This window comes from Lagenorhynchus albirostris, chromosome 7 (genome assembly GCF_949774975.1).
Source record: "Lagenorhynchus albirostris chromosome 7, mLagAlb1.1, whole genome shotgun sequence".
Lineage (NCBI taxonomy): Eukaryota > Metazoa > Chordata > Mammalia > Artiodactyla > Delphinidae > Lagenorhynchus > Lagenorhynchus albirostris.
This window is the reverse complement of record NC_083101.1, coordinates 46,786,915-46,810,607: the sequence shown is the minus strand read 5'-3', so window position 1 is coordinate 46,810,607 and position 23,693 is coordinate 46,786,915. Positions and strand designations below refer to the sequence as shown.

Sequence of the window (23,693 nt, the reverse complement as noted above, 5' to 3'; positions counted from 1 at the left end):
CATTATTTTTTCCAATGAGGCAGCTCTTGGTGGGCTCCTGGATAGCTTCAGTTTGGGGGCTGGTCAGCAGAAAGACCTGACCATAATTAGAAACTCGGAAATTTCAGCCTCATCCCCCCATCCTCCAGGGAGGGGAGAGAGGCTGGAGACTGAGTTAATGATTTTGTCCCTGTGATGAAGTCTCCATAACAATCTCTGAACCCTGGGGTTTGGAGAACTTCCATGTTGCTGAACACATTGAGGTGCCAGAAAGAGGGTGCACGTGGAGAAGGCAAGGAAACTCTGTACCCTTTCCCTCGTACTTTGCCCTATGCACCTCTTCCATCTGGCTGTTCCTGAGTTGTATCCTTTTATAACCAACCAGTAATCTAGTAAACAAACTGTTTTCCTGAGATCTGTGAGCTACTCTAGCAAATGATCAAAGCTAAGGAGGGAGTCGTGAGAATCTCCAGTTTACAGCCCATCAGTCAGCATAGGTGACAACCTGAGCTTTCGATTAAAGTGTGAGGCTTTCATCTAAAGTGTGGGGCAGTCTTGTGGCACCAAGACCTTAACCTGTGGGATCTGTGCCAACTCTGGACAGTTACTGTCAGAATTGAGTTAAATTGTAGGACATCGAGATGGTATCCACAGAAAGTTGGGGAAATGCTTGGTTTGGGGGAAGAACCTATACATCTGTGTCAGAAGTATCATGAGTAGAGTGTAATCATAGAGGAAAACAAGTGATTTCCCTTGCATCAGGCCATATGGTCTCTGTTGTAACTATGACATTCCTGTTTTCATCCCAGACAGCAGTAGACAATACAGAAATGAATGAATGTAGCTATATTCTAAAAAAACTTTATTTACAAAAATTGATGGTGGTCCAGATTTGGCTCATGGGTCATAATGCACCAACCCCTGATCTAGTTCATTTCGTTAGTTTATCTGTGAGGAAACTGAGGCCTGAATTGATTAGTGACTGGCTCAGCTCACTCAGCGAGCAAATGGCAGGGCAGTCTCATACTCGAGTCTGAATCCCAGACGAGTGTCTGTATCACAAAACCACTTGTCACAGTAGGGAGTGTGGAGGTACCCTTTCTCTGCATCCGGTCAATCAATTTATGCATCAAAGATTTTATCCCTCCAGCTGCCCCTGCTGCACACACAGTATGAAACCAAGGGTTCCTAGTGTGTCCTTTGTGCTTTTCTGGTCACCTGGTTATAAAAATATCTCATCTCAAATGGCCTTTAAGAGGTTTGTATGCTTGTGAGAATAAAAGAAATGTACTTCTAAAAGTTTGAATTTTTTTCATTTTCCTTAGTTTGGTGGGCTAAATCTGACACTCTTCTAAAGAGGCCAAGGTTGAAGGTTTGATTCTTAAACGGACACAGAGAAGAGCTGTTCCAAGGCCACAGATGGTGCAGACCACCGACTGAGCATTTGTCACATGTGTTCTGTGATCTCACAGGGCTCCAGGAGAAAAGGGGAGTTGATCCAGAGCAAAGTGCTCCTGGGGAAAGAGAAAGACTCAGAGCTAACGTTTCTCCAGATTAGAAGCAATTCATTTTCTTCGTTTTCCATGAAAACCACACTTTTTTCATTGTTGATTTTAGAACAAAAACTGTCAACCTAACCTCTTTGCATCTTAAGAACATTAAGCTTCTTGATGATCTGCAAACTAAGTGAAACACTTTGTATATTCTTTAGTAGTATCTTGAGTGAATTTTTGTTGAAATCATCTGTCATCTTTGTCCTCCTTATATAGGGTTATTTATTTTTTCATTATGTATCATCTTATTATTATTATATCTTGCTATTTAACCATTCTTGTTATGTCAGACTTGGCATCTACTACCTGAATCTGTTACAAGGCACATCGCGCATACCTTTCAGCTAACTAGGAGAGTACTGTTGCCTTTTGGGAAGTGATGAATTTGACGCCTGGATTCAAGAATTCTTGAGGCAGAGTGTTCAAAAATTGTGGAAGATTTGTTGGGGCTCCAAATCAGAGACCTATTTTATCTTCTTACAAATATATTTTTGGGTGCTTGGGTTTAAGAAAAACTGAGACACTCTCAGGTTGTTTGATTTTGTATGTGTGTGTGTGCACATGAGCGTTGTGCTGTGCGTATATATGTGTGCTAGGGAGGGAGTTATTATGAGGATACATGTGGTCTGAAGCCACACCTGCAGGTGTCAGGATCTGGGGCAGTAATCACGTCTTGCCACTCTATTACTCTCTCTTTGTGGTCCTCTCACTTTATATTTTTTGCTGTTTGCTTTTTCTCTTGTTACCAGTTAGTCAATTTCCTGATTGATTATTCTCTATCTCAAATTAAATAGGAGCCAGCTTTATTGTCTTTGCTAATAAGCATTACTCCATTGACAGAGCTTTCTTTCTAAGATGCCTCATGTGTCACCAGGAAGCCTTTGGATGGGTCCTCCTAGGACAGATGCCCACCTCAGTTCCAATTGGTGTCCCCTGTATACAAAGAACAGCCTGCTGCTGCTGCCCTGAGTAGGATGGTATCATCTAGGAGTGAACACTGGACAATGAGTTGAATAACTTCCTAAACTTTCATTGTATTGCTCTCTCTTTTTTTTTTTTTTTTTTTTTGGTGGTACGCGGGCCTCTCACTGTTGTGGCCTCTCCCGTTGCGGAGCACAGGCTCCGGACGCGCAGGCTCAGCGGCCATGGTTCACGGGCCCAGCCGCTCCGCGGCATGTGGGATCTTCCTGGACCGGGGCACGAACCCGTGTCACCTGCATCGGCAGGCGGACTCCCAACCACTGCACCACCAGGGAAGCCCCTCTATATTTTTTATTGTAAAAGAAATTCACATTTTTTAATAAAAGTATTTTAAATACGCAAAACTTAAAGAAGAAAATAAAAGCATAATCCATCACCCACATATAAGAACTATTAATTTTGCCGATCACTTTTAAGTTTTTTCTTTATGCATAGTTTCATATTGAGTAGAAAAAATAATGTATAAGTTTACATATTTTTTGTTTAACATTAGAGCATAGTTTTCTCTTGGTTATATAAATATCCTTCCAACGGTGATTGTAATTAGCTGCAATATATATCATAGCATAGTTAAACTGTATTTACTTAACCAGTGTTGGACATTTAGGTGGTTTCATCTCTGCTTCTTAAAATTTGTTAGCATTTAGGATTATTTTGTTAAAACCAATTTCTAGAAGTAAATTTACAGGGTCAAAGAGGATGAAGTTTTTAAAACTTTTCATATGTGTTGTCAAATTGTTTTCTAAAGGTTTACTCCAAGTTTTACTTTCACCAGCAGTATATGAGAGCGTATGTCTCATCACACTTCCACAGCATCGAATGACAAAATTTTAAAATGTCTTACTGTGTTAAAAAGGATGCCTTATTATTTTATTGCTAATTATTTATTGTATTGATTATTCTGCTGTTGTTGCTGCAAGAAAGTAGTTGCAAGTCTAGCCATACCTATATAGAAATATGAAACACTTGCCTTTCAGTTTTTGCCATTTGAGATGCTAATACAGTGAATGTCTCCTCTAGCCTTCATACACCGAATTTGACATCAGTGGCAATGTCCTCGCTCTGATCTTCAATCAAGGAATGATCTGGTAAGCCAGCTGTGGACAGTTTATCACTTGAAGAAAGCCTCCAAGATCATTTTTGCATGAAGCACTGTAGCCTGGTGTTAGAGAAGTCCACAGTCTGCATCTAACTCAACATTTGTCTTTTTGCAAAGTGAATGGCTATGAAGAGTTTACTTTTTTTCTCCATATTTTAAATCTTAATTCTAAAAGGCATCTGCCTGTTTTGCAGAGCACTCCTTCATCAAATACTGGGAGTCTAGGTTCTGGCTTCTAGATTATTTGAAGGCTTTTTATAATTTCATATCCTGTGATACTAGGATCTGACAGTGAAACATTAATGATCCCATTACCCCATGTTAAGAATGAAAGAAATTAGTGTAAGGTCTTTCCAAGAAACTTATTTTATTTGCAGTCACTATTGAATATGTTTTAAATGGAATTTATAGCTACTTTAAAAACTATTAGCTTACCAAATCCAGTAGTTTATAGAGATGAAATACATGTTTTAGGAAGGTTTATTTAGAAATATGATCTTTATTTAGTAATTTGTTTCATGGGGTCACTTGCACATCGGAATTATTTCTTTTAATTTACAAAGGATTGTTATATCTTTTATTAAATGAAAGCATTTTCACTGTAAACTTTGACAGGTTAAGATGAGTTGATACAGTAGAAACCATTTTTGACTTTAAAAATGGAATCATAGCAGGAGATTCATCTGTGGACCGTGTGTCTTGAAAATCTGTCACTCTTAACTAAGAACACCCCAACCCACAAGCAGTTACAACTGAGCTTCTTTATCCCATTGACACAGATCTAATATTGTGCCAATCACACCATTGTCCTAGGTGCAAGTACTAGTTACTGGGGTCAGTTTTTGTGCAAGCTTCATCTATTACTCAACTCCTTCAACCATAGCTAGTCTGAATTGTTAAACCTTTGTGAGAGCAAACCTCTCTGCAAAAGTAAAAATGATCTTGCTTCAGTAATATAAAGACCACAGTCAAGGGCCTCATCATCCTGCCTTGGGGCCTGTCAGATTTCTGTGCCTCACTAGGTCAATCAATCTGAAGAGAAGACTATGAAAAGATCCTCCTCTCCATTGTCAGGTATGTTTAAAAACGTGATTCCTGTTCCCTTGCTTTCTAAATTTTACAGGTTACGGCTTATATGTCCAGAGAGTCATTAAGGAGTGAAATGCATCCTTTCTTCTCCAAGCAGGGAGGAAAGTCAAGGTGGCTCAACATGTGACTATCACCAGAGATAGCAAAGGGCTCAGCTTCCAGATCTTTCGTTTCCTGTAGGGGATTCTGCTGTCATGGCAGAAAATGGCTAACGGTGCTATTGGAGTAATGAGAAACCACTGCCTTATATCAGTTTTAAAACTCCCTGGCTCTTATGCAGAGTGTCGTAAATCCCTCAGGCCTGGCGTGGCGCCATTTGTGCAGACATATGCTGCAAGTCTGTTTCTTGTTCTTTCATAGTGAAGACAACAGATTGGCCTAGAAATTTGTTTTCATTGTCAGCAAAGCTCTTATAATTGTGTCCTGATTTGTTTCACTTGTAATTTTGCACCTATTTAGTCCACTGTTGTTCATATTGAAATTCTTAAATATCTAAACAATCTTCTCCAGTTTTCTCATGGGCAGACCCATCATCAAAATCTTTGCAGTATCATTACACTATCACTTTCTATGTATTCAACCTTCAGATATTGGTCATATATTGCTTCCGGTTAGTTTGAAGAGGACTTTAGAAAGTGATTGTGTTTTTTGAGTGTACTAAGATGTTCACACACTTCCCAGAGTTCTAGAAGCAAAATATTGAATAACTATTATTCCCCTTCAGGTCAACCCTTTGTACAAATGGTCTTTTCCTAACTGCCAGGAAGTTGGTGACAGGGTAGGGATGTGGTGTGGGGAGTGTGTAGTCTAGGTTTAGAAGGCTCCCTTGTACTCACACATGTAATCCACTATTTTATGAGGCGTAAGGATCTGATGCCTAAGTATGGCCATTTGCTACAGAAATGATCAAAAGAGGATGGAGATTTTGTGTTCAATTTTATTGGTTTGTGACTGGAGACATTCAATAACCGCTTTAGGAGTTTCTGAGTAATGAAGGTTATTTACACCGATGTTATTAAAGTCAAACAGTTATAGGTAACATCCATTTTTTTATGAATTGGCTGATATGATCAGTAAAACTATATTATACACGTCTTTTTAAAATAGCGTAGGTTTTGTCATCATATTTTTAAATGATGAAAGCATATCATATCTCTACTCTATCAGAGCAGGATGTAGCTGAGGCAGAGCACACACAGTGAGAAAGAAGATAGGTTTAGACGTTGTTCCAGTGCTGTCTCCTGTGTCTCCCTGCCAGTCTTGTCACTTTCTGCTACCTCATTTTCTCACTTGATCAAATGTGAATAATTTACCTGACACGTACCGTGTCACTGGAAAAATAAGAAGAGCTAAATAAAAGAAGCTTTGATTTGCTTTGATCTTCTTGGAAGAAAAGCATTTTATAAGCCTAAGGTATTACAATGATCTTCAACTGACAGATGACGGGATCAGGTCTGGCTAAGGGACTTAGTGAGCTGAGCTGATTAGTGAGTCATGGGCAAAGAAAGAATGAGCTTTAAGATTCAGATATCACTGTGCCGGGATCTCTTTTTCTAGGGTAATGTTCTTGAGTCATTTGTTCAAAATGCCTATGTGACATTTATTTTGAAATTCTGAAATTATTTATCTATAGATACACTTACATATATGAGTGTCCATATGTGTGCATACAGATAAACAACGCATGCCTATGTATAGCTACACATATATGTGGCTTTAGGCAAAACTGTATCTTAGGATAGACTAGGTTGTGCAGCAATTAAATACAAACCCCCAAATCTCAGTGGCTTAGAAAAGGAAAAGTTTATTTCTTATTTACTCCATGTGTCCAATGTGAGTTGGTAAAGGACTGTGCTCATGTTAGTTACTCTCACTGTGGAGTCATAGACTGTGATAGAATAGGATCCATCTGGAACATCACTGGTCAGAGCAGAGAGAGAAGAGAACAAAAAACCCTACAGCGCTATTAAAGTTTCCATCCCGTAGTGAGACACTTCATTTTTATCTCTGTTTTACTGGCCAAAACAAATCACATGGCCAAGCCTGACTTTTAGAAGGGGGCAAGCACAATCATCTGCAAGCATGTTATATTACAGACGTTGGCATTTGGGAATATCATCTAGTGCTTTGTAATTCTGACCCCTCAGCTGGGACTGTCACTCACTTACTTGCTCATGTTTCTGGGGTTCCAGATTCTCTCTTGCTATCCTGTAACCAAGATACACAGTATTGTTCCAAAGTTTACCCTCATTTAAAAAAAAACTAATGAACTTTATATCTTAGAGAAGTTACAGGTTCGCAGCAAAATTGAGTGGAAAGCACAGAGTTCCCATATACCCCCAGTCCCCACCCACGCACAGCCTTTCCCACTGTTGACATCTTCCACCACGCTGTACATTTGTTGTCACTGATGAACCTACATGGACAAATCATCATCACCCAAAGTACATACCATTTTTTTAATAGTTTAACTTTCTACAAAATCTATGGTCAATTCAGTATGTTAAATGTTTTTCAGATCTGTTGTATGGAAACCTATCAACAACACAGCACAAACTGTAGCAGGTTAGCACTTTTCAATGAAATGGTTTAATGTTGGATTGCACAAGTTCAATTATAGCCAAAACTAACTTCTTCATCTAACTCAACCCCCCACCCTCCATAATATACCAAATTTACATTGGATTGATTTAAAAAATTATTCTACATAACCAGGAAATATAACATGCAAACCCTAACTAGAATTGCTGAAGGTTTTATTATATTTGGGACAGTTTAAAAGGTAGGATTCTGCTTATACTTCTGAAATAAGTGTACATGTATCCTCTTTTGAGTTTCGGATTAATTAATTGCCATTATGGTGCTGATGGATTTTCTCATCAAAGAAAACTGAAATTTATTTTGTTGAAATAATAACCACTGAAGCCATCAAGTAAGAGTGACCTCACCCAAATGGTTCCTGTTTAAAAGTGACATTTGAAAATACTTTTTAAAAATCTCATGTACAGACCAGTGGATTTCCTGGACAAGCTAAAATAAGAAAGTAAACAGATAAACTAAATTAAATGGATGTGTCAAATTTTCATTTCATAAACACATAAAGCTTACAATGGAATATCAACAAAACATAGTATCTTGTGAGGCACAAATACATAATTCCCATTGGCTCTAAAATACCATAACAGCCACAAATAGAAAATAACATCAGAAAAACTTACTTTAACATTTTCTCTTTCATTAAGTAAAAATTAATTAGCTATGACAAAATAATTAATGCACATATGCAGTTTATTTGAATATAATGGGTGATTTTAAGGGTTAATTATAAAAAAAGCTAATTTTTTAATTTTTAAAATTTGGGGGGAAAGTTTTTTTTAAAGCGAAATTTTTAGATATATTAATGATATGAATATTAGGGGAAAGTAAATTTTTTTTACAAGTAGAAGAGAGAAGTAGAACAAATGTAATATACTGTTTGGTCTGTTGTAGTTTAAAGTTACTAATGATAAGTGGATATAGTTAGCGACCAGCAGAGTTTCTGTGAAAGACTTCAGTACACAATATCTGCAATAATGGGGAAGATGGTAAAATGTGTACAGGAGATGGAAATAGAATTAGTTAAGTTTATTAACATGAAGGGTTTACGTGATTGAAAGCGGCAAACACATTTTCTGCCTTTGGCAAATAAGCATGATGTAAAATAAATACGGACTGTGTGACTTTGTTGGGGAGTGAAGCTCCATGGTGAGCAGAGCTCTGTTTTTCTTTCCAGGATGGGCTCCTTCTTCGCTCCCAGCCTCCCAGGCATCAATATCCTTCGTCTCCACACATCCATGTACTTCCAGGGCTGGGCTGTGATGTGTTGCAACGTTCCTGAGGCGAGGGTCTTCAAAGCTTCCAGATCGAATAACTTCTATCTGGGGATGCTGTTGCTCATCCTCTTCCTGTCCACCATGCCCGTCCTGTACATGATCGTGTCCCTCCCACCATCTTTCGACTGTGGCCCCTTCAGGTTCTTGCCTTTGTAATTTCTTTTGGGCAAAGTTTTCTTTCAGGGGTGGAGATGGGAATGGTCACTCGTCGTATAAGCTATTTTTTTTTCCCCCAAACAGTGACATTTTGGTCTGTAGGAATTGAGCTCTTTTAGATATTCAGGCTCATTATGTGACATGGAAATTCTTAAGCAAGATTCATCTATTGATATTTTCTCACTTAGCAATCATAAAAGGGAAAATAACTGCTCCGGGCTCTGTCCGTGTAAAATATGTACACTGAATCTGAGCTATTTCTGTATAAGGAGTTAGCGAAGAGCAAGGTTTGATTACACTAGTCTGGATATGAACATTTTCCTGATGCTAGGTCATCTCATTCAGACATTGGAAGCTATTGTTACTTTTCACATGAACCACCTAATTGAAAATATAAAAGAGGAAGGAAGGGAGGGAGGGAGGAAGGAAAAAAGAAAGATGACTCCACAAGCTACCTAGGAAATGGGATCATTATTAGATAATAATGAATATAAAGAGGGTCACATAATTTATAATCCAAATCTACATGCTAGGAAAAAAATTAAGGATGTTTCTCGTGTATATTCTCCTCAAATAACAAGAATAAATCACACAAGTCAGTCATAAAGAGTCAAGAAGGCTCTTTGATCCAACTTAGAAATATACTTTTCTACAGTTCTCTATGACAGCGTTCCCTGTGACACTTACCAAGAAAGCAAAGTTTCCAGATCTGGAGGATTGAGATTTCATTCTACCGCAAGTCCGCCCAAGAATCTCTACATGTTGAGTCACTGATCAGCATGCATTTGAGTTATTTCTACTTTTCAGTGGGAAAATGTGAATACAAAAAGCCATGTGAATGACAAGCATGATGCAATAGTGGACATGTATAATTTCTCCTTCATGCTGTCAGACCCAAGTTATTAAAGTCAAAATATTCTTTGCCCACAGACTTAAGTATAAAAGAAGCATTTTCATTCTAATAATAGTCTGTTATTACTGCTTTCCTGGACATAAAGGAAGAAAATGTTAAGCCTACTGATTGTGCGAAAACAGCTGGAGTTCTGTCATACATATTCAGGAAGCTGAAGTTGACAAGTCCTGTTCCCCCGCCCCACCCAGGTGGGGGGAAGTAAATAATGCAGACAGTGACATCTGGAGGCTAAATATGAAACTACAGTTTTGAAAGAGCAATTGGTCTTAATAAAGCTCAGGGTACAAAGTTCAAGAGACAAGTCATCTGAAAACTTTAGTTAATTGCAAATTACCCACACAACTAAATATCCAGGATAAGTTTTAGATGTGCCTTTAACTTTTTAATTGGAAGTGGGTCCTTCTCAGAAAAACATATCAAAGGAACTTAGTTGTCTGCCAGGGAAACCCCACAAGGTCAACATGGAGCTGGGTGGTGGTAACGAAGGTCCATTAATATTAAAAATATCATTGAGCTAGTCACGTACAATGACTGCACAATTTTAGCTTTTTGCATCCTAACTCCTTTGCCTCTCTTTAAATCACACTGAGTTACTATGATTTTAATGAATAAAACTTAGTCTGTGTCTAACACATAGTATCTGACTTTGACTAACTGTTTCCTAATTGGCAAACTTTGGCGGATGAGCAGCATGTATATCACTATTTTGAGATCAAGGAAATTTAAATATTTTCAGTAGAGTATTGGGAAAGGGGTATCTCTGTCCTATTTAGATAGTCTGTTGTTCCTGGAGCAAAAGAATGTATACTTGGTTTATTCTCTAGATTTTAAAGCTTTAAGCATTGTTCTGCCTTGGTAGTGAGGTGAGAAAGGATATATTAGTAGGAGACTCATGACTTGCCATCCTTTTGGACCCTGAGTTTGAGGTGGTTTGACCAGCCTGCCTAGTGAAGTGTATCTGACCCTACTTGGCACCTGGGTGGGCAGCAAATTGGTAAACGTGCATTTGAGGTAGGTTAATAGGGACAGCACAGTAATGGCCAGGCTCTCCCAGGTGCATGTATGTTTTCAGGTAAGGTGGCTACAATACCTTAGAAGACCCATTCTGCAAAGCAATTTGATGAGATAATCTAGCTTGTTCTGGTTTCATAAGAACTGGCTAGGGAGGGTGAATTTTCCAGAAAATTATTCCAGTAGGCTATTAAGTGGATTTACCTTAACAGTTTGACAATTAAAAAACTATTTCTTTGGTGTCCAGGTGAAGAAAATTCTTCTAATTGCTCTACCACATTTCCTGACACTTGATGTTTCTCCCCCAGCTCCCTCACTAATAATTCTGGACAATTTGTAGTTCTCTAGGTTCTCACACACCTCCCTGCTAACATTATGGTAATTATAACTTCATGTATTTTCATCTAACTGCAAAGGTAATATGTGTTTATCCTAGAAAAACCAGAAATTATAGAAATTTTCACATGAAAATAAACACTAACCAAAGACCTGAAATAACAACTCTCAACATTTTTTTGGCATTTTGTATTCTGGTTTTCTTCTTATGCAGATTTTTAAAATAACTGAGATCATATAACATGTATAGGTTTATGTTATATCGTGACACTGCTATTACATTACTCACTTGATGTGTTGATTTTTCTTAATAGTGTAGCTGACTTCTAGAGTTTAGGGACAGAATATTTTCATCCCTGTGAGTCAAAACACAGTAGAGTGTTGGCCGTAATTTGAGTTAATGCATGAAGAATGACTGTTTGTCATGCACTAAGCACTAGAAGAGATGTAGGTGTACATTGGGCATTGATTCTGGCCAGGTGGACCTTTCGGTCTGGCTGAAAAGACAGACATAGACTATTCTAATTAGGGTGGATAGAGCTATGCCCAAGAGAGCTATAGATTAACTTCAGTAACATTTCACTTGGCTGTATACTCGCAACAGGCTGGAAAGGACTTCTGGGTATATGCATACTTTGGTTCACCCGTCAGAAAAAGGGAGTGCCAGGATTTGTAGATGCTTCTATAGTTTGTGTATAATAAAAGATCTGGACTCCTGGTAAGAGACCTATCCTGGAAAAGGCACCCAAGAATCCTCAGAGATACTAATAACTTCACATTTCTCATACACTGGATGCAAAGAAGACCTTTGTGGGTAGGGATGATTTTGTAAAATTCCAGTTCCCTCATTCTGACATTAATCAAACACAGCCCTAGAGGCTGGAGAAGGTGGGGTGGATTGTCTCATTTTTTCTCATCCTCCTTGCCTGTCTCCTCATTCTGGCTGTATTCCATATGTCATGGTCATGAAGCATGGTCATCTAGAATGGTTGAAGAATGGGAAACCTTAGTACAATAGGTTGATATAATCTTAAATTGTCAGTAAGCTTCATCCTCCCTTATGTATCATAGGTCTTGCTAATTAGTTTGTAGATCTATAATTTGTGAAGCAAAATTTATACCTCTGTAGTCCAGGGACTCCTGACAAGATACTTGAAGTCACTCTCAGTCTATTAAAAGATACTGGAGAGAAAAAAAATCTGATCTGGAACTTGTGGGTCATGTTCAATTAGTAGTTAAGAATGTATAAAGGTCAAAAGCCAAAAGTGAAGCCAAAATGTATGACGCAGTGTTATGCCAACCTTTATTCTCATGATACATACAAATTGCTGATAAATAATGCAATATCTTCTCTGAAAATTACATCATTTCATAGTAGAATCAATATGTATATACAGAAAAAAATAATTTGGCATGATGAATGTTACCTGATAATGCTGAATATTATATACTAAGTTAAGACAGACATCCTGCTCTCATTTCTCTAGTTTATAGGGGCTGAGAACAAACTCACTAAGGACCTTTGCTTTTTAGGCTTGTTTTCTTTCTCTTCCCATTTTCTGTTCTTAGCTGGTATTCATTAGGGCCCGTCCAGAAGAAATACTGAGAGAGAAAGGATTCAGCATTCAGTGCAGTTACCTATTAATAGCTCAGATGAAAGAGGTCTGGTGGAAAATGAGATAGAAGCTATAACATGGAAAGAGATGTTAGATTATTTGTGGATTTTATTCCATTAAGCTATTCCTTATGCTCATTTCCAAGGCTAATTAAAAAAATTGAGCACACTATTTGTTCAGCCCAAAGAAAGTATTCTCATATAAGAACAGCTGCTGAGGAGTAGACTTACAAGCTATTTATAAAATATATTTTCATACATATATAAGGTATATTTATATTTTATATAATATATTTGTTCCCAAGTAACCCAAATCTTAGAAATATAGCTTTAAAAAATCTTCTCCTGGAGGGAAGGGATAAATTGGGAGATTGGGATTGACATATACACTGCTATATATAAAATAGATAACTAATAAGGACTTACTGTATAGCACAGGGAATTCTACTCAATATTCCATAATGACCTCTATGGGAAAGGATTCTTAAAAAGAGTGGATTATATATATATAACCGATTCACTTTGCAGTACACCTGAAGTGAACACAACACTGTAAATCAACTATACTCCAAAAAAAAATTTTTTTTAAATCTTCTCCTAATGCTGTGGTTAATTTCCTAACTGCTTTGACTATGTGTTTGTGTTGGCATAACATTTCTCATATCTTATCCATTTGTTGACAGTATGAGGCCAAAGTGTCAGGAGTTGTAGCTAAACATCAGATTTCTAAGCTGAAAGAGTACTTAGGCAATGTTTGAGAAAAATTTCTAGTTTTCTTGCTATAAACATAGTTTTTACATCTTGCTATAAACATGGTTTTTACATCTGTTTTAAATGAACTTCTCTCCTTTTTTTTTTCAGTGGCAAAAATAGGATGTTTGAAGTCATCGGAGAGACACTGGAACATGATTTTCCAAGCTGGCTGGCAATGATCTTGAGACAGCTTTCTAATCCTGGATTAGTTATTGCTGTTATTTTGGTTATGGTGTATGTGCTTTCCCTCCTCATAGAAAGAGCCTTTGTAATGTTCTTCCTGCGCCTTTTAAGTTTCAGCGTTTTCAACTCTCTTTCTCCCCAGGGGTTGTGCTGTAACCTAACCAATTCAGCACTGATTACGTGGTGGTGAGAGGCTAAAATTCATGAGCCATATTCTGATCCTATTGCATGTAATTTACAGCCATCTGCATCTGTCTTTGCCTGCCTAGGATTATAAGATTTGTTTCCCAAGTAACCAAAATAATTATCAGTAAACAGCTACAGCAAGGGAAACATAAACACTAAATCTAATCAGCACATCAAGCTTCCTCCCCACCCCCCCGACTTCCACCTTTTTTCCATAAAGCATATGGCTGTGAATACACAGAAGTGATGAGCCTCTAAGTTAATATTCCCCTTGAGGGCCCAATAGGCTATATTTCAGGGCTAAAGGCTTAAGGGGTCTTAGAAATTACCCTGTCCTTCTTCCTAGAAGGCCATTAATAACTATGTCTGCCCATGATGATAGAATCAGAGGACGAGAAGGGTCTTGGAAAGGTCACTTAGTGTATCCTTTCGAAGTCAGAGATGATATCCAAAGGGGAACTTGAGAGAGGTCTTTTGTTCCCGTATTACTTTCATTGGTTTCTGAGTCTTGGCCACCACAGGTAAACTTACATTCTAAGCAAAAAAAAAAAATATATATATATATATGCTTCCTATGGAAGAGCTACAAAAAGTGCCCCAGTCCTTCCTTTCAAACCCCAAGGCCTTCCTAAATAAAAAGTCTAGAACTGCCACTGATCTCAATCAAGGAGGGCAAGTATGAAGTCACCCTCATGGACACTTTAGTGGAACAAAGCTGACACAAAGGGTTGGATTTGTTTAAATAAAGGTAAAACTAGGAAATGTCAGGGAGAGATTGGGAGAGAAATCCCAGTGGTTTAAGTAAATGAACTGGGTTCTGGGCCAAGTTGTTAGGATCGTCTCTGTGATGGTCGTGGTCACAAGCCACGTCAGTGAGGGCAGGTGTCATCTTCAAGTTTATAAATTAAGAAACTGACTTGGAGGAGGGAAGGGATTTTTCCCTCAGTGAGAATACATCAAAAATGACAATAGTAGGGCTTTGACAGTAAATCCAGCACTCACCCCTTTACACCATGATGCCTTCTTTGAGGGAGAGCTAATAGCCTGTAGGGATAATTAAATAGTAAAACAGATTATTTTATGTAGTACAGAACCTTGATCATGGGGTGCCGTTAAGAATCTGATAGTAAATCTCTGGTGCAGATGTGTTAGAAAATGACTTGCTGGATGCAGCATGTTTCACCAGATGGCCCTGGAAGTGATTTTCCTTCTTAGTGTTTTTACAATACAGTGGCTTTTGAGAGCATGGCTTTTAGGAGTCAAGGCCTTTTCGTGGTAAAAAGGAGGTCTTGTTTTAAAACACACACACTCAAAACAATGTCAGATTTTATGACTATATTCTTGACTTATTGAAAGAGATTTATTTTTAAGCAAAAGAGCAACATTGTTCTAATGCCACTAATTAAAGATTTAATAAGCTGCCCCAGGGGTATGGAAGAGGAATGAACACTGCCTTTGTTCCAGGCACGATCCATATATTAACTCATTTAATTTCCACAATAACCTTAAGAAGTTGGCCTCATTAATCATATTATTGAAAGCACATGGAAGATCTGCCCCAAATCAAATGGCTAATAGGTAAATTCAAACCCATGTCTTTTTATTCCCCACCACTTATTTCCCACCTACTCATTTACAGCACCAAACACTGAGTTCAGGCTGAGTGGAAATGCTCAGAAGAACTGGAAGCCACTTGTCAGAGATGGTCCACACCCAGGGTTGGCACACTTTTCCTTAAAGGACCATATAGTAGTTACTTCAGGCTTTGTGGTCCAAGAGGCAAAATTGAGGATATTATGTAAGTACTTATGTAACTATTTTAAAATGTAAAAACCAATCTTAGTTCATGGGCCATACATAACAGGCTGGGAGTCAGGTTTGCCCCAGAGACCATAGTTTGACAACCCCTGATATAGACTGTCTAGAGGGAAACTGGCATGATATAAGGTCAAATAGATGTCCCACAAGGATGATTTTAGTTCTGACGTTTTGATTTAAAACCCGAAATTCAGCTTATTACTGATTTGATTTTTCAAATACTGAGGTCTCATCTTCAGCACTTTATGATGCCCATACAGTTGGCTTGCATTTTTTTTTTAATTAATTAATTTATTTTTGGCTGCGTTGGGTCTTTGTTGTATGGGTTTTCTCTAGTTGGAGCTAGCGGGGGCCACTCCTCGCTGCGGTGTGCTGGCTTCTCATTGCGGTGGCTTCTCCTGTTGCGGAGCACGGGCTCTAGGCACGTGGGCTCCAGTAGTTGTGGCATGCAGGCTCACTAGTTGTGGCTCACGGGCTCCAGAGCACAGGCTCAGCAGTTGTGGCACACAGACTCCGTCGCTCCGTGGCATGTGGGATCTTCCCGGACCAGGGTGCAAACCTGTGTCCCCTGCATTGGCAGGCGGATTCTTAACCACTGCACCACCAGGCAGTCCTGGCTTGGCTTTTTATTACCTTTAATTAGAGAATGTTTACAAGCATTTTGAATTTCCCCAATGAATCATATTACATCAGCTTGGTTGGTTTTTGGGTAACTGAGTAGAGTTTGAGCTAGTTCCCTGCAGGCGGTTTCATTCCTTTGGAGACTAAAAAATGATCTATGAAGAATACTCATTGAAGGTGCATCTCAAGGTAGAAAAAAAGTGATGGATAAATAGAGAATTACAGAATTGCAAATGACTTGTGAGGTCTTTGAGTTCTTCCTCCAAATGCCGGCACTTTTCTAAGAAAACCCTTACAATACACAGACACACCATATTTATTGAACACCTAATTCATGCCAGATATTACACCAGATGCTTTCATGTATGTAATTTCATTCAAAATCCTATCACTTGTATAAGAAATAAACCCAGCGGAAATGATATCAATAATCTTGTTGCTAGCAGCAGATGGCTCATAAAGGTTATGATCTGGCATGTTGGTGAGTAGGGGAAATGTGTTCAGTAACCAGTTATTTGCAATAAAGGGCAATGCCAGTTATGGGTTTTTTTGTTTTTTGTTTTTTTTTTTTTTTTCAGTATGCGGGCCTCTCACTGCTGTGGCCTCTCCCATTGCGGAGCACAGGCTCCGGACACGCAGGCCCAGCGGCCATGGCTCACGGGCCCAGCCGCTCCGCGGCATGTGGGATCCTCCCGGACGGGGGCACGAACCTGCGTCCCCTGCATCGGCAGGCGGACTCTCAACCACTGCGCCACCAGGGAAGCCCTGTTTTTTGTTTTTTGTTTTGTGGTATGCGGGCCTCTCACTGTTGTGGCCCCTCCCGTTGCGGAGCACAGACTCTGGATGCTTAGGCTCAGCGGCCATGGCTCACAGGCCCAGCCGCTCTGCGGCATGTGGGATCCTCCCAGACCGGGACACGAACCCGCGTCCCCCGCATTGGCAGGCGAATTCTCAACCACCGTGCCACCAGGGAAGCCCCGTTTTGTTTTGTTTTTTAAATGCATTCTTTCTTTGTTTTGCTTTGTGAAGATGAACATGTTTATTTTTGCAAAAACATTTGGCTGGAATTTGCTCTTTTTAGAAATGTCACTTAAATGCCAGGACTATTCTTTTATGAAATAGTTTCTTGTGAAGGAGAGAGAAATGCAAACAATACATTCTATGGATGAAAAGAAGCCATGTTAATTAACTATGACGATGAGGATTATGGTCTTAGTTGTAAAAGCCAAAGGAAGGAATTTAAAGTGGAAAGTCAGTTTCCTTTTTATTCCACACATTCCCTAAGCTTCAAGAGATTTTCTGTTCTATTGGATGCCATTGATATCGATTTGAAATGGTGTTTTCAATTATAACTTAAAGTGATGTTAATACATTTCCAAGAAGAACCTAAAATTAGGCAGTGAGGAACATCAGACAGAGCCCTGGGCTGTGGAGGAGGAGCCTTGGGGGTCCAACTTCCCAGGTCCACCCCAGTTGCTGTGGAATTCTGAATGTACTTCTTCACCTCTCTGTACTTCAGGCTTTTATCTACGAAAGAGGTTCAGAGTAGAAAATACCTTAAAGTGCCAACATTATATGATTTAGTTAATGTAAATTTAAGAAGAATCTTGAGGAACTGAAAAATACCATAAATTTTATTTTATCTTTTTTAAATTTAGTTTGACTATCTATTATCTCAATTCTACTGCAAAAGGCCAGAAGGCAGCAAATCTGGATCTAAAAAAGAAGATGAAACAGGTAGGATACAATTTATTTCAGAGAAATATTTGTCTTTATTAATGTCAAGTAGTAGAACGCATCAGGAAATCTCATGTTCTTCTTCTCTACTATTTTTTATTATGTAGCAAGCTTTGGAGAACAAACTGCGAAACAAGAAAATGGCAGCTGCACGAGCAGGTTTGAGCTATGTTATGTTTGCGTTCTTTCTCCCCTACAAACAGTATGCTCTTCCTTTTTTTCCTCTCAAAATGGGGCATTTGATGCAGAGGAGCATTACTGCCCCAGCAAGTCACCCCATACTCTTTACTGTCCACCTTTTTAAGCCCTTTTCAGGCATCATATCCAGGGAGTTTGGTTGTTTTCCAGTGGGAGAAAGAAAAGAGAAAGAAAACTTCAGGAATATAAAAGTAGCAGTAGTGATAGAAAAGGGATCTTGCAAATTGACGGAAGATGAAGAAAACATCCACATACATAGTCATACAAAGAGCAGATACAGATGCCTAATCTCTCCTGCCCATTTTGACCATTTTTATACATAGATGGATACACTGGGAAGATGCTAATAGTATCCTCTAGGCTCATCACTGTTGCTTTCCCAGAGCCTTCTCTAATTCGTTAACCTCTCTTACTTTTTAACCTTTTTAATTTTTAAACTATTAGAATAAGGCATACTCTTATTTGCCAAAATTACTGATATGTTTTGCCTTCTGCATGGAAAAGTGATGCCTAAGAAATTCAATAAAAATCTTTTCCAACTCCTCCCTCATTCCCAACTCTACAACTCTTTATATTAGTACGGCCTTTTTTCCCCCGTAAGTAATAATAATAATAATAATTTTAAAAACTCAACCCCAATTAGTTTAAGTAGAAAAATGTATTGGTTCACACAAATGAACAGAAGAGTGGTATGTAAATATTCTGGTCACATTTTACCCCAAGTTTAGAAGCAATCAGGATTGAACCCCATTTTTCTGTGGTTCTTTCAACACTACACTCCTTTTATGTTGGCCAGCCTTTATGGCAGCAAAAGTGGATGCAGCAACTTCTAATGATGTCGTGTCCTTAGATTATATTTGTCTTAGTTTTTTTTTTTTTTTTGTCACTAAGCTACTTGTTTCTTAACTGCATTAATTTTTTTTCAGCTCTATTGAGGTATAATCGACTAATAAAATTGTAACACATTTGCAGTGTATAATGTGATAATTTGATATACACATACATTATGAAAGGATTCCCACCTCCAGTTAATTAACACATCCATCACCTCACATATTTACCTTTTTTTAGCACATTTCAATTATACAATACAGTGTTACCAACTATAGTCACTATGTTGTACATTAGATCCTCAGATGATATTCATCTTATAGCTGAACGTTTTGTACCCTTTTACTAACCCCTCCCAATTTCCCCAACCTCGTATCTCTGGCAACCATCATTTTACTCTGTGTCTATGTGTTCCACTCTTTTGTTAAAGCTTCCACATATAAGTGATACCGTGACATGTTTGTCTTTCTCTGTCTGGCTTACTTCACTTAACATAATGCCCTCCAGGTTCGTCCATATTAAATGGTAGTACTTCTTTCTTTTATAAGGCTGAATAATATTCTATAGTGTGTGTGTGTGTGTGTGTGTGTATACACACACACCACATCTTCTTTATCCATTCGTCCATAGATGGACACTTAGGTTGTTTTCATACCTTGGCTGTTGTGAATAATGCTGCAATGAACATAGGAATACAAATGAATGATTTCATTTCCTTTGCATATCAATCCAGAAGTGGGATTGCTGGATCACATGATAGTTCTGTTTTCAGTTTCTTGCAGAACCTCCATACTGTTTTCCATTGTGACTGCACCAATTTACATTCCCACCAACAGTGCACAGCGTCCCCTTTCTTCCCATCCTCATCAGCATTTGCCATCTCTTGCCTTTTTGGTAATAGACATTTTAACATGTGTAAGGTGATACCTCATTGTGGTTTTGATTTGTGTTTTCTTGATGACTAGTGATGTTAAGCACCTTTTCATGTACCTATTGGCCATCTGCATGTCTTCTTTGGAAAAATGTCTATTCGATCATTTGCCCATTTTTAAATTAGGTTATTATTATTATTATTTTGCTATTGAGTTATATAAGTTCCTAATATATTTTGGATATTAACGCCTTATCGGATATGTGGTTTACAAATATTTTCTTCAATTCTCTAGGTTGCCTGTTCATTTTATTTATGGTTTCCTTTGCTGTACAGAAGTTTTTTGGTTTAATGTAGTCCCATTTGTTCCTTTTTGCTTTTGCTGCCTTTGCTATTGGTGTCAAATCCAAAAAAATCATTGCCAGGAAAAATTGCAAGAGCTTTTCCTCTAAGTTTTCTTGTAGGAGTTTTATGCTTTAAGGTCTTATATTCAAGTCTTGAATCATTTCGACTTGATTTTTGTGTATGGTGTAAGTTTAATTCTTTTCCATGTAGACGTCTAGTTTTTCCACCATCATTTATTGAGGAGATTATCCATTTTCCATTGAATATTCTTGGTGTTTTGTCAAAAATCAATTGACCATATATGCATGTGTTTATTTTGGGCTCTCTATTCTGTTCCATTGATCTTTGTGTCTGTTTTTATGCAAATACCATATAGTTTGGATTACTACAGCTTTGTAATATAATTTGAAATTAGGAAGTGTGATGCCTCTAGCTTTGTTCTTTCTCAAAATTGCTTTTGTTATTCGGGGACTTTTGTGGTTCTGTATGAATTTTAGGATTTTTTTCCTATTACTGAGAAAAATGCCATTGGAATTTTGATAGGGATTGCATTGAGTTTGTAGATTGCTTTGGGCAGTATGGGCATTTTCACAATATTAATTCTTCCAATCATTAACACAGAGTATCTTTCTATTCATTTGTGTCTTCTTCAATCATTTATTAAAGAAATTTATTTGTGTCTTCTTCAATCATTATATAATGACCTTCTTTGTTTCTTGTTACAGTTTTTGGTTTAAAGTCTGTTTTGTGTGATATAAGTAGAGCTATGCATGCTTTTGGTTTCCATCTGCATAAAATATCTTTATCCATCCCTTCACTTTCAGTCTATGTATGTCCTTAAAGCTGAAGTGAGTCTCTTGTGGACATCACATAGTTGGAAGCATTTATGTCGCACATATCTGCAGTGCTTTTGTATTTGCTCTAGATTGGGACTATAACTTAATATTATCAAATTAGTATTTAGAATAGTGAATGAAATGTTCTGACTTCTAAGATCTGAATTCTAGTTAAGGCATATTATTACCTTTGTTTTAAATAATATAATGTTATTGCATACTAATTTACCTGATATTTTCCCATGATTTGTTAAAAATATGTATAACCTTTGTGAAGGCAAAGACTATATCTTATTTATCGTTGTTTCCTCAGGACTTAATATAGGACTTTATATATCAGTCACTCAATAAATACCTACTAATTTTCTAGGACAATGGACAATAAGGAATTCTTTTACTGGAAAAATTTGAAATGAACAGATTTCTATACTAATTACATAAGCAGTAATGAATGAATAAACATTTCAAAAAGAGCAGAACTTTTATTCTCCTGTCTTTAGAATTTGTGAGGATTTTGTAAAATATAGGAATATTTGACAACAAATATTATAGCAACCTGGAACACATTTGAAGGTATAGATTTCAGGCCACCTCATTCAGAACCATTAAGCACACTGAAATTTTTATTTACCTCTTCTTTATCTTCTTTCTCTGTCTCTTGATTTATTTATTTATTTATTTATTTATTTATTTATTTTGAACAGCTGCAGCTGCTGGAGGCCAGTAATTTTCATGGATATTCTGGAGGCCCAGAAGTATTCCTCATCATACTGTTCAAAACCAGTGACTTATGTGAAGGCCCAAGTAAAAAAAGAAGGATCTCTACCTTATTCCAAATTAGGGATTTGTTCCTGCACCACCACTTTCTCCCCTGAGCAAGTCCCCTCACATTTTCTTTAACAAATTGAGTTTAAAATTGTGTGTGATGGAGAAGTATGGATTACTGGCTTACTTGTTGGGTTAATTTAAAAACTTTTTACTCATATGGACTTTCATTTTATACATATCTTCTGCCTTAGTTTTCTTAGCCTGGAAACAGGAATATTTCACCTTCTTTTTTCTTCTAAGGTCAGAAATATCTTTATAAAGTATTCATTGTAATCATTCGTTAACTCACTTTTTTTTTTGAAATTAACATCTTGTTTTCCCTTTTCATTCTGTCTCCCCATCCATGGTCCCCACAAATATACACCCAAAACCTTTTTATTTGCTGCTGGATTCAGTATGAAAAGGAATGGGCTTTTTAGAAGAAAAATCTCATGGGTTATCTCTTCGGGCTTCTGAGAGGTACACATAGTTTAAACCATATCAGGAGGTTTATATTAGCAAGCTTTGACCTGAACTGTGTTTTCTCATCCTGATGGGTCCCTACAAGTACCAGAGCCGGAGTCCATCGGGTCTGGGAATATACTGGTGACCCATGTCTTACTATATATGGTGAGGTATGGTTCCCTAGTTGACTTTGGGGTTTAGCCTTTGCTACCTTCATTCCTCAGTGGATGGGTCAGTAGGAAGAGGTTTTGTGTCAGTTTCCCTGCCTAATACTGCAGCGTCTTCTCTGGACTGGACTTTAATTCAGTCAGCTTGATTGGAACTTGGACTATTTCAGCTTGGACTATTTCAGTGCTTTACTAGACCCTTCCCAGAAGCGTATGTGCAAATTGTGGGGGAGTGAGTTTGTAATAAACACTGGGACCACACTGAGTGCATGACCACCAGGAATTACAGTGAGGCCAGTACCTCTTAATCTGTTTACTAAATATTTATCAAACATTATGTGTCAAACATTTATCAAACATTATATATCTTAAGTATCACCTGCTCTCTAGATTTTCTCTACCACTTTTTGCCCTACCTGCTATATCCTTAGTTTCTAGCATCTTCCAGAATACTAGATACTAGAACTTGCAAACCTGTTTTAGGATCGAACAAAATTAATGATACCTTCCCACTCAGGGCAAGACTGTCCCTTTCTTCACAATGACACAGATATTATAGTACACTATCAGTATTCAGAAAAAAGATTTGCTTTCTCTTATTCTCTATTAAGTGCAATGTCTAACAAAATCCAGTTATTATTCTACCTTTTTCAGCTCTCTTCCAAAGTTAGGACATCTTGATGGACAAATAACCCTAGACCTCAGAGTTGGCATCACATGCTTAGTAGATGGGATGCAAACAAAGGAGTTTAGCCCACAATGGAAAATCAAGTTCCTGTGGAAAAAAACAAGGGAGTGCTTTAGCAGAGGGAATCCAATGCAATGTGGGTAAGATGGGAGTCTGATGAATTTACTGCCTCCCTTGAATCAAAAATATGGACCTGGATAATATCCAGTTACAACTTTCTTTTGCCTTGTTTGGTTCACAAAAGTAAAAAAAGTGTTTCCACAATTCATTTGTAAAGAAATATATATTAAAAGAGTAAGTAAGCAGGCTTCAAAAACAAGAGACTTAAGAATGGGATGGGCAGATGTTCTCAGCTCTCAACTCAGATACACACTTGATTTTTCAGAAGGCACATTGAGACCTAAGAATATTTTAAAAAATAAACTGTAGTCATAGCCTTTATTCATATCTACTTCCTGCAAGAAGGAAACAGCATTATATGATGGTGACAAGATTTCTCAAGGCCCTATATGAGGTTTCTTTTTCTCAAAGTTCTCTTGTAATGGATTGCCTTGGATGGTCCAGCTGCCTTTACCAGGATGGG

General features: G+C 37.8%; 1 protein-coding gene across 1 annotated transcript in view; it reads left to right on the top strand.

Moving 5' to 3' along the window:
• TMC1 (transmembrane channel like 1) overlaps positions 1 to 21,845 on the top strand; it is a 140,486-nt gene extending 118,641 nt beyond the window's left edge. Inside the window, exons 16-21 of the mRNA XM_060153430.1 lie at positions 3,534 to 3,601; positions 8,474 to 8,713; positions 13,466 to 13,591; positions 17,824 to 17,902; positions 18,010 to 18,061; positions 21,688 to 21,845. Of these exons, the coding sequence (XP_060009413.1) occupies positions 3,534 to 3,601; positions 8,474 to 8,713; positions 13,466 to 13,591; positions 17,824 to 17,902; positions 18,010 to 18,061; positions 21,688 to 21,710 (588 nt within the window). The 3' untranslated portion in view covers positions 21,711 to 21,845. The remainder of the gene's footprint in view (positions 1 to 3,533; positions 3,602 to 8,473; positions 8,714 to 13,465; positions 13,592 to 17,823; positions 17,903 to 18,009; positions 18,062 to 21,687) is intronic.
• Positions 21,846 to 23,693: the final 1,848 nt, after the last annotated feature.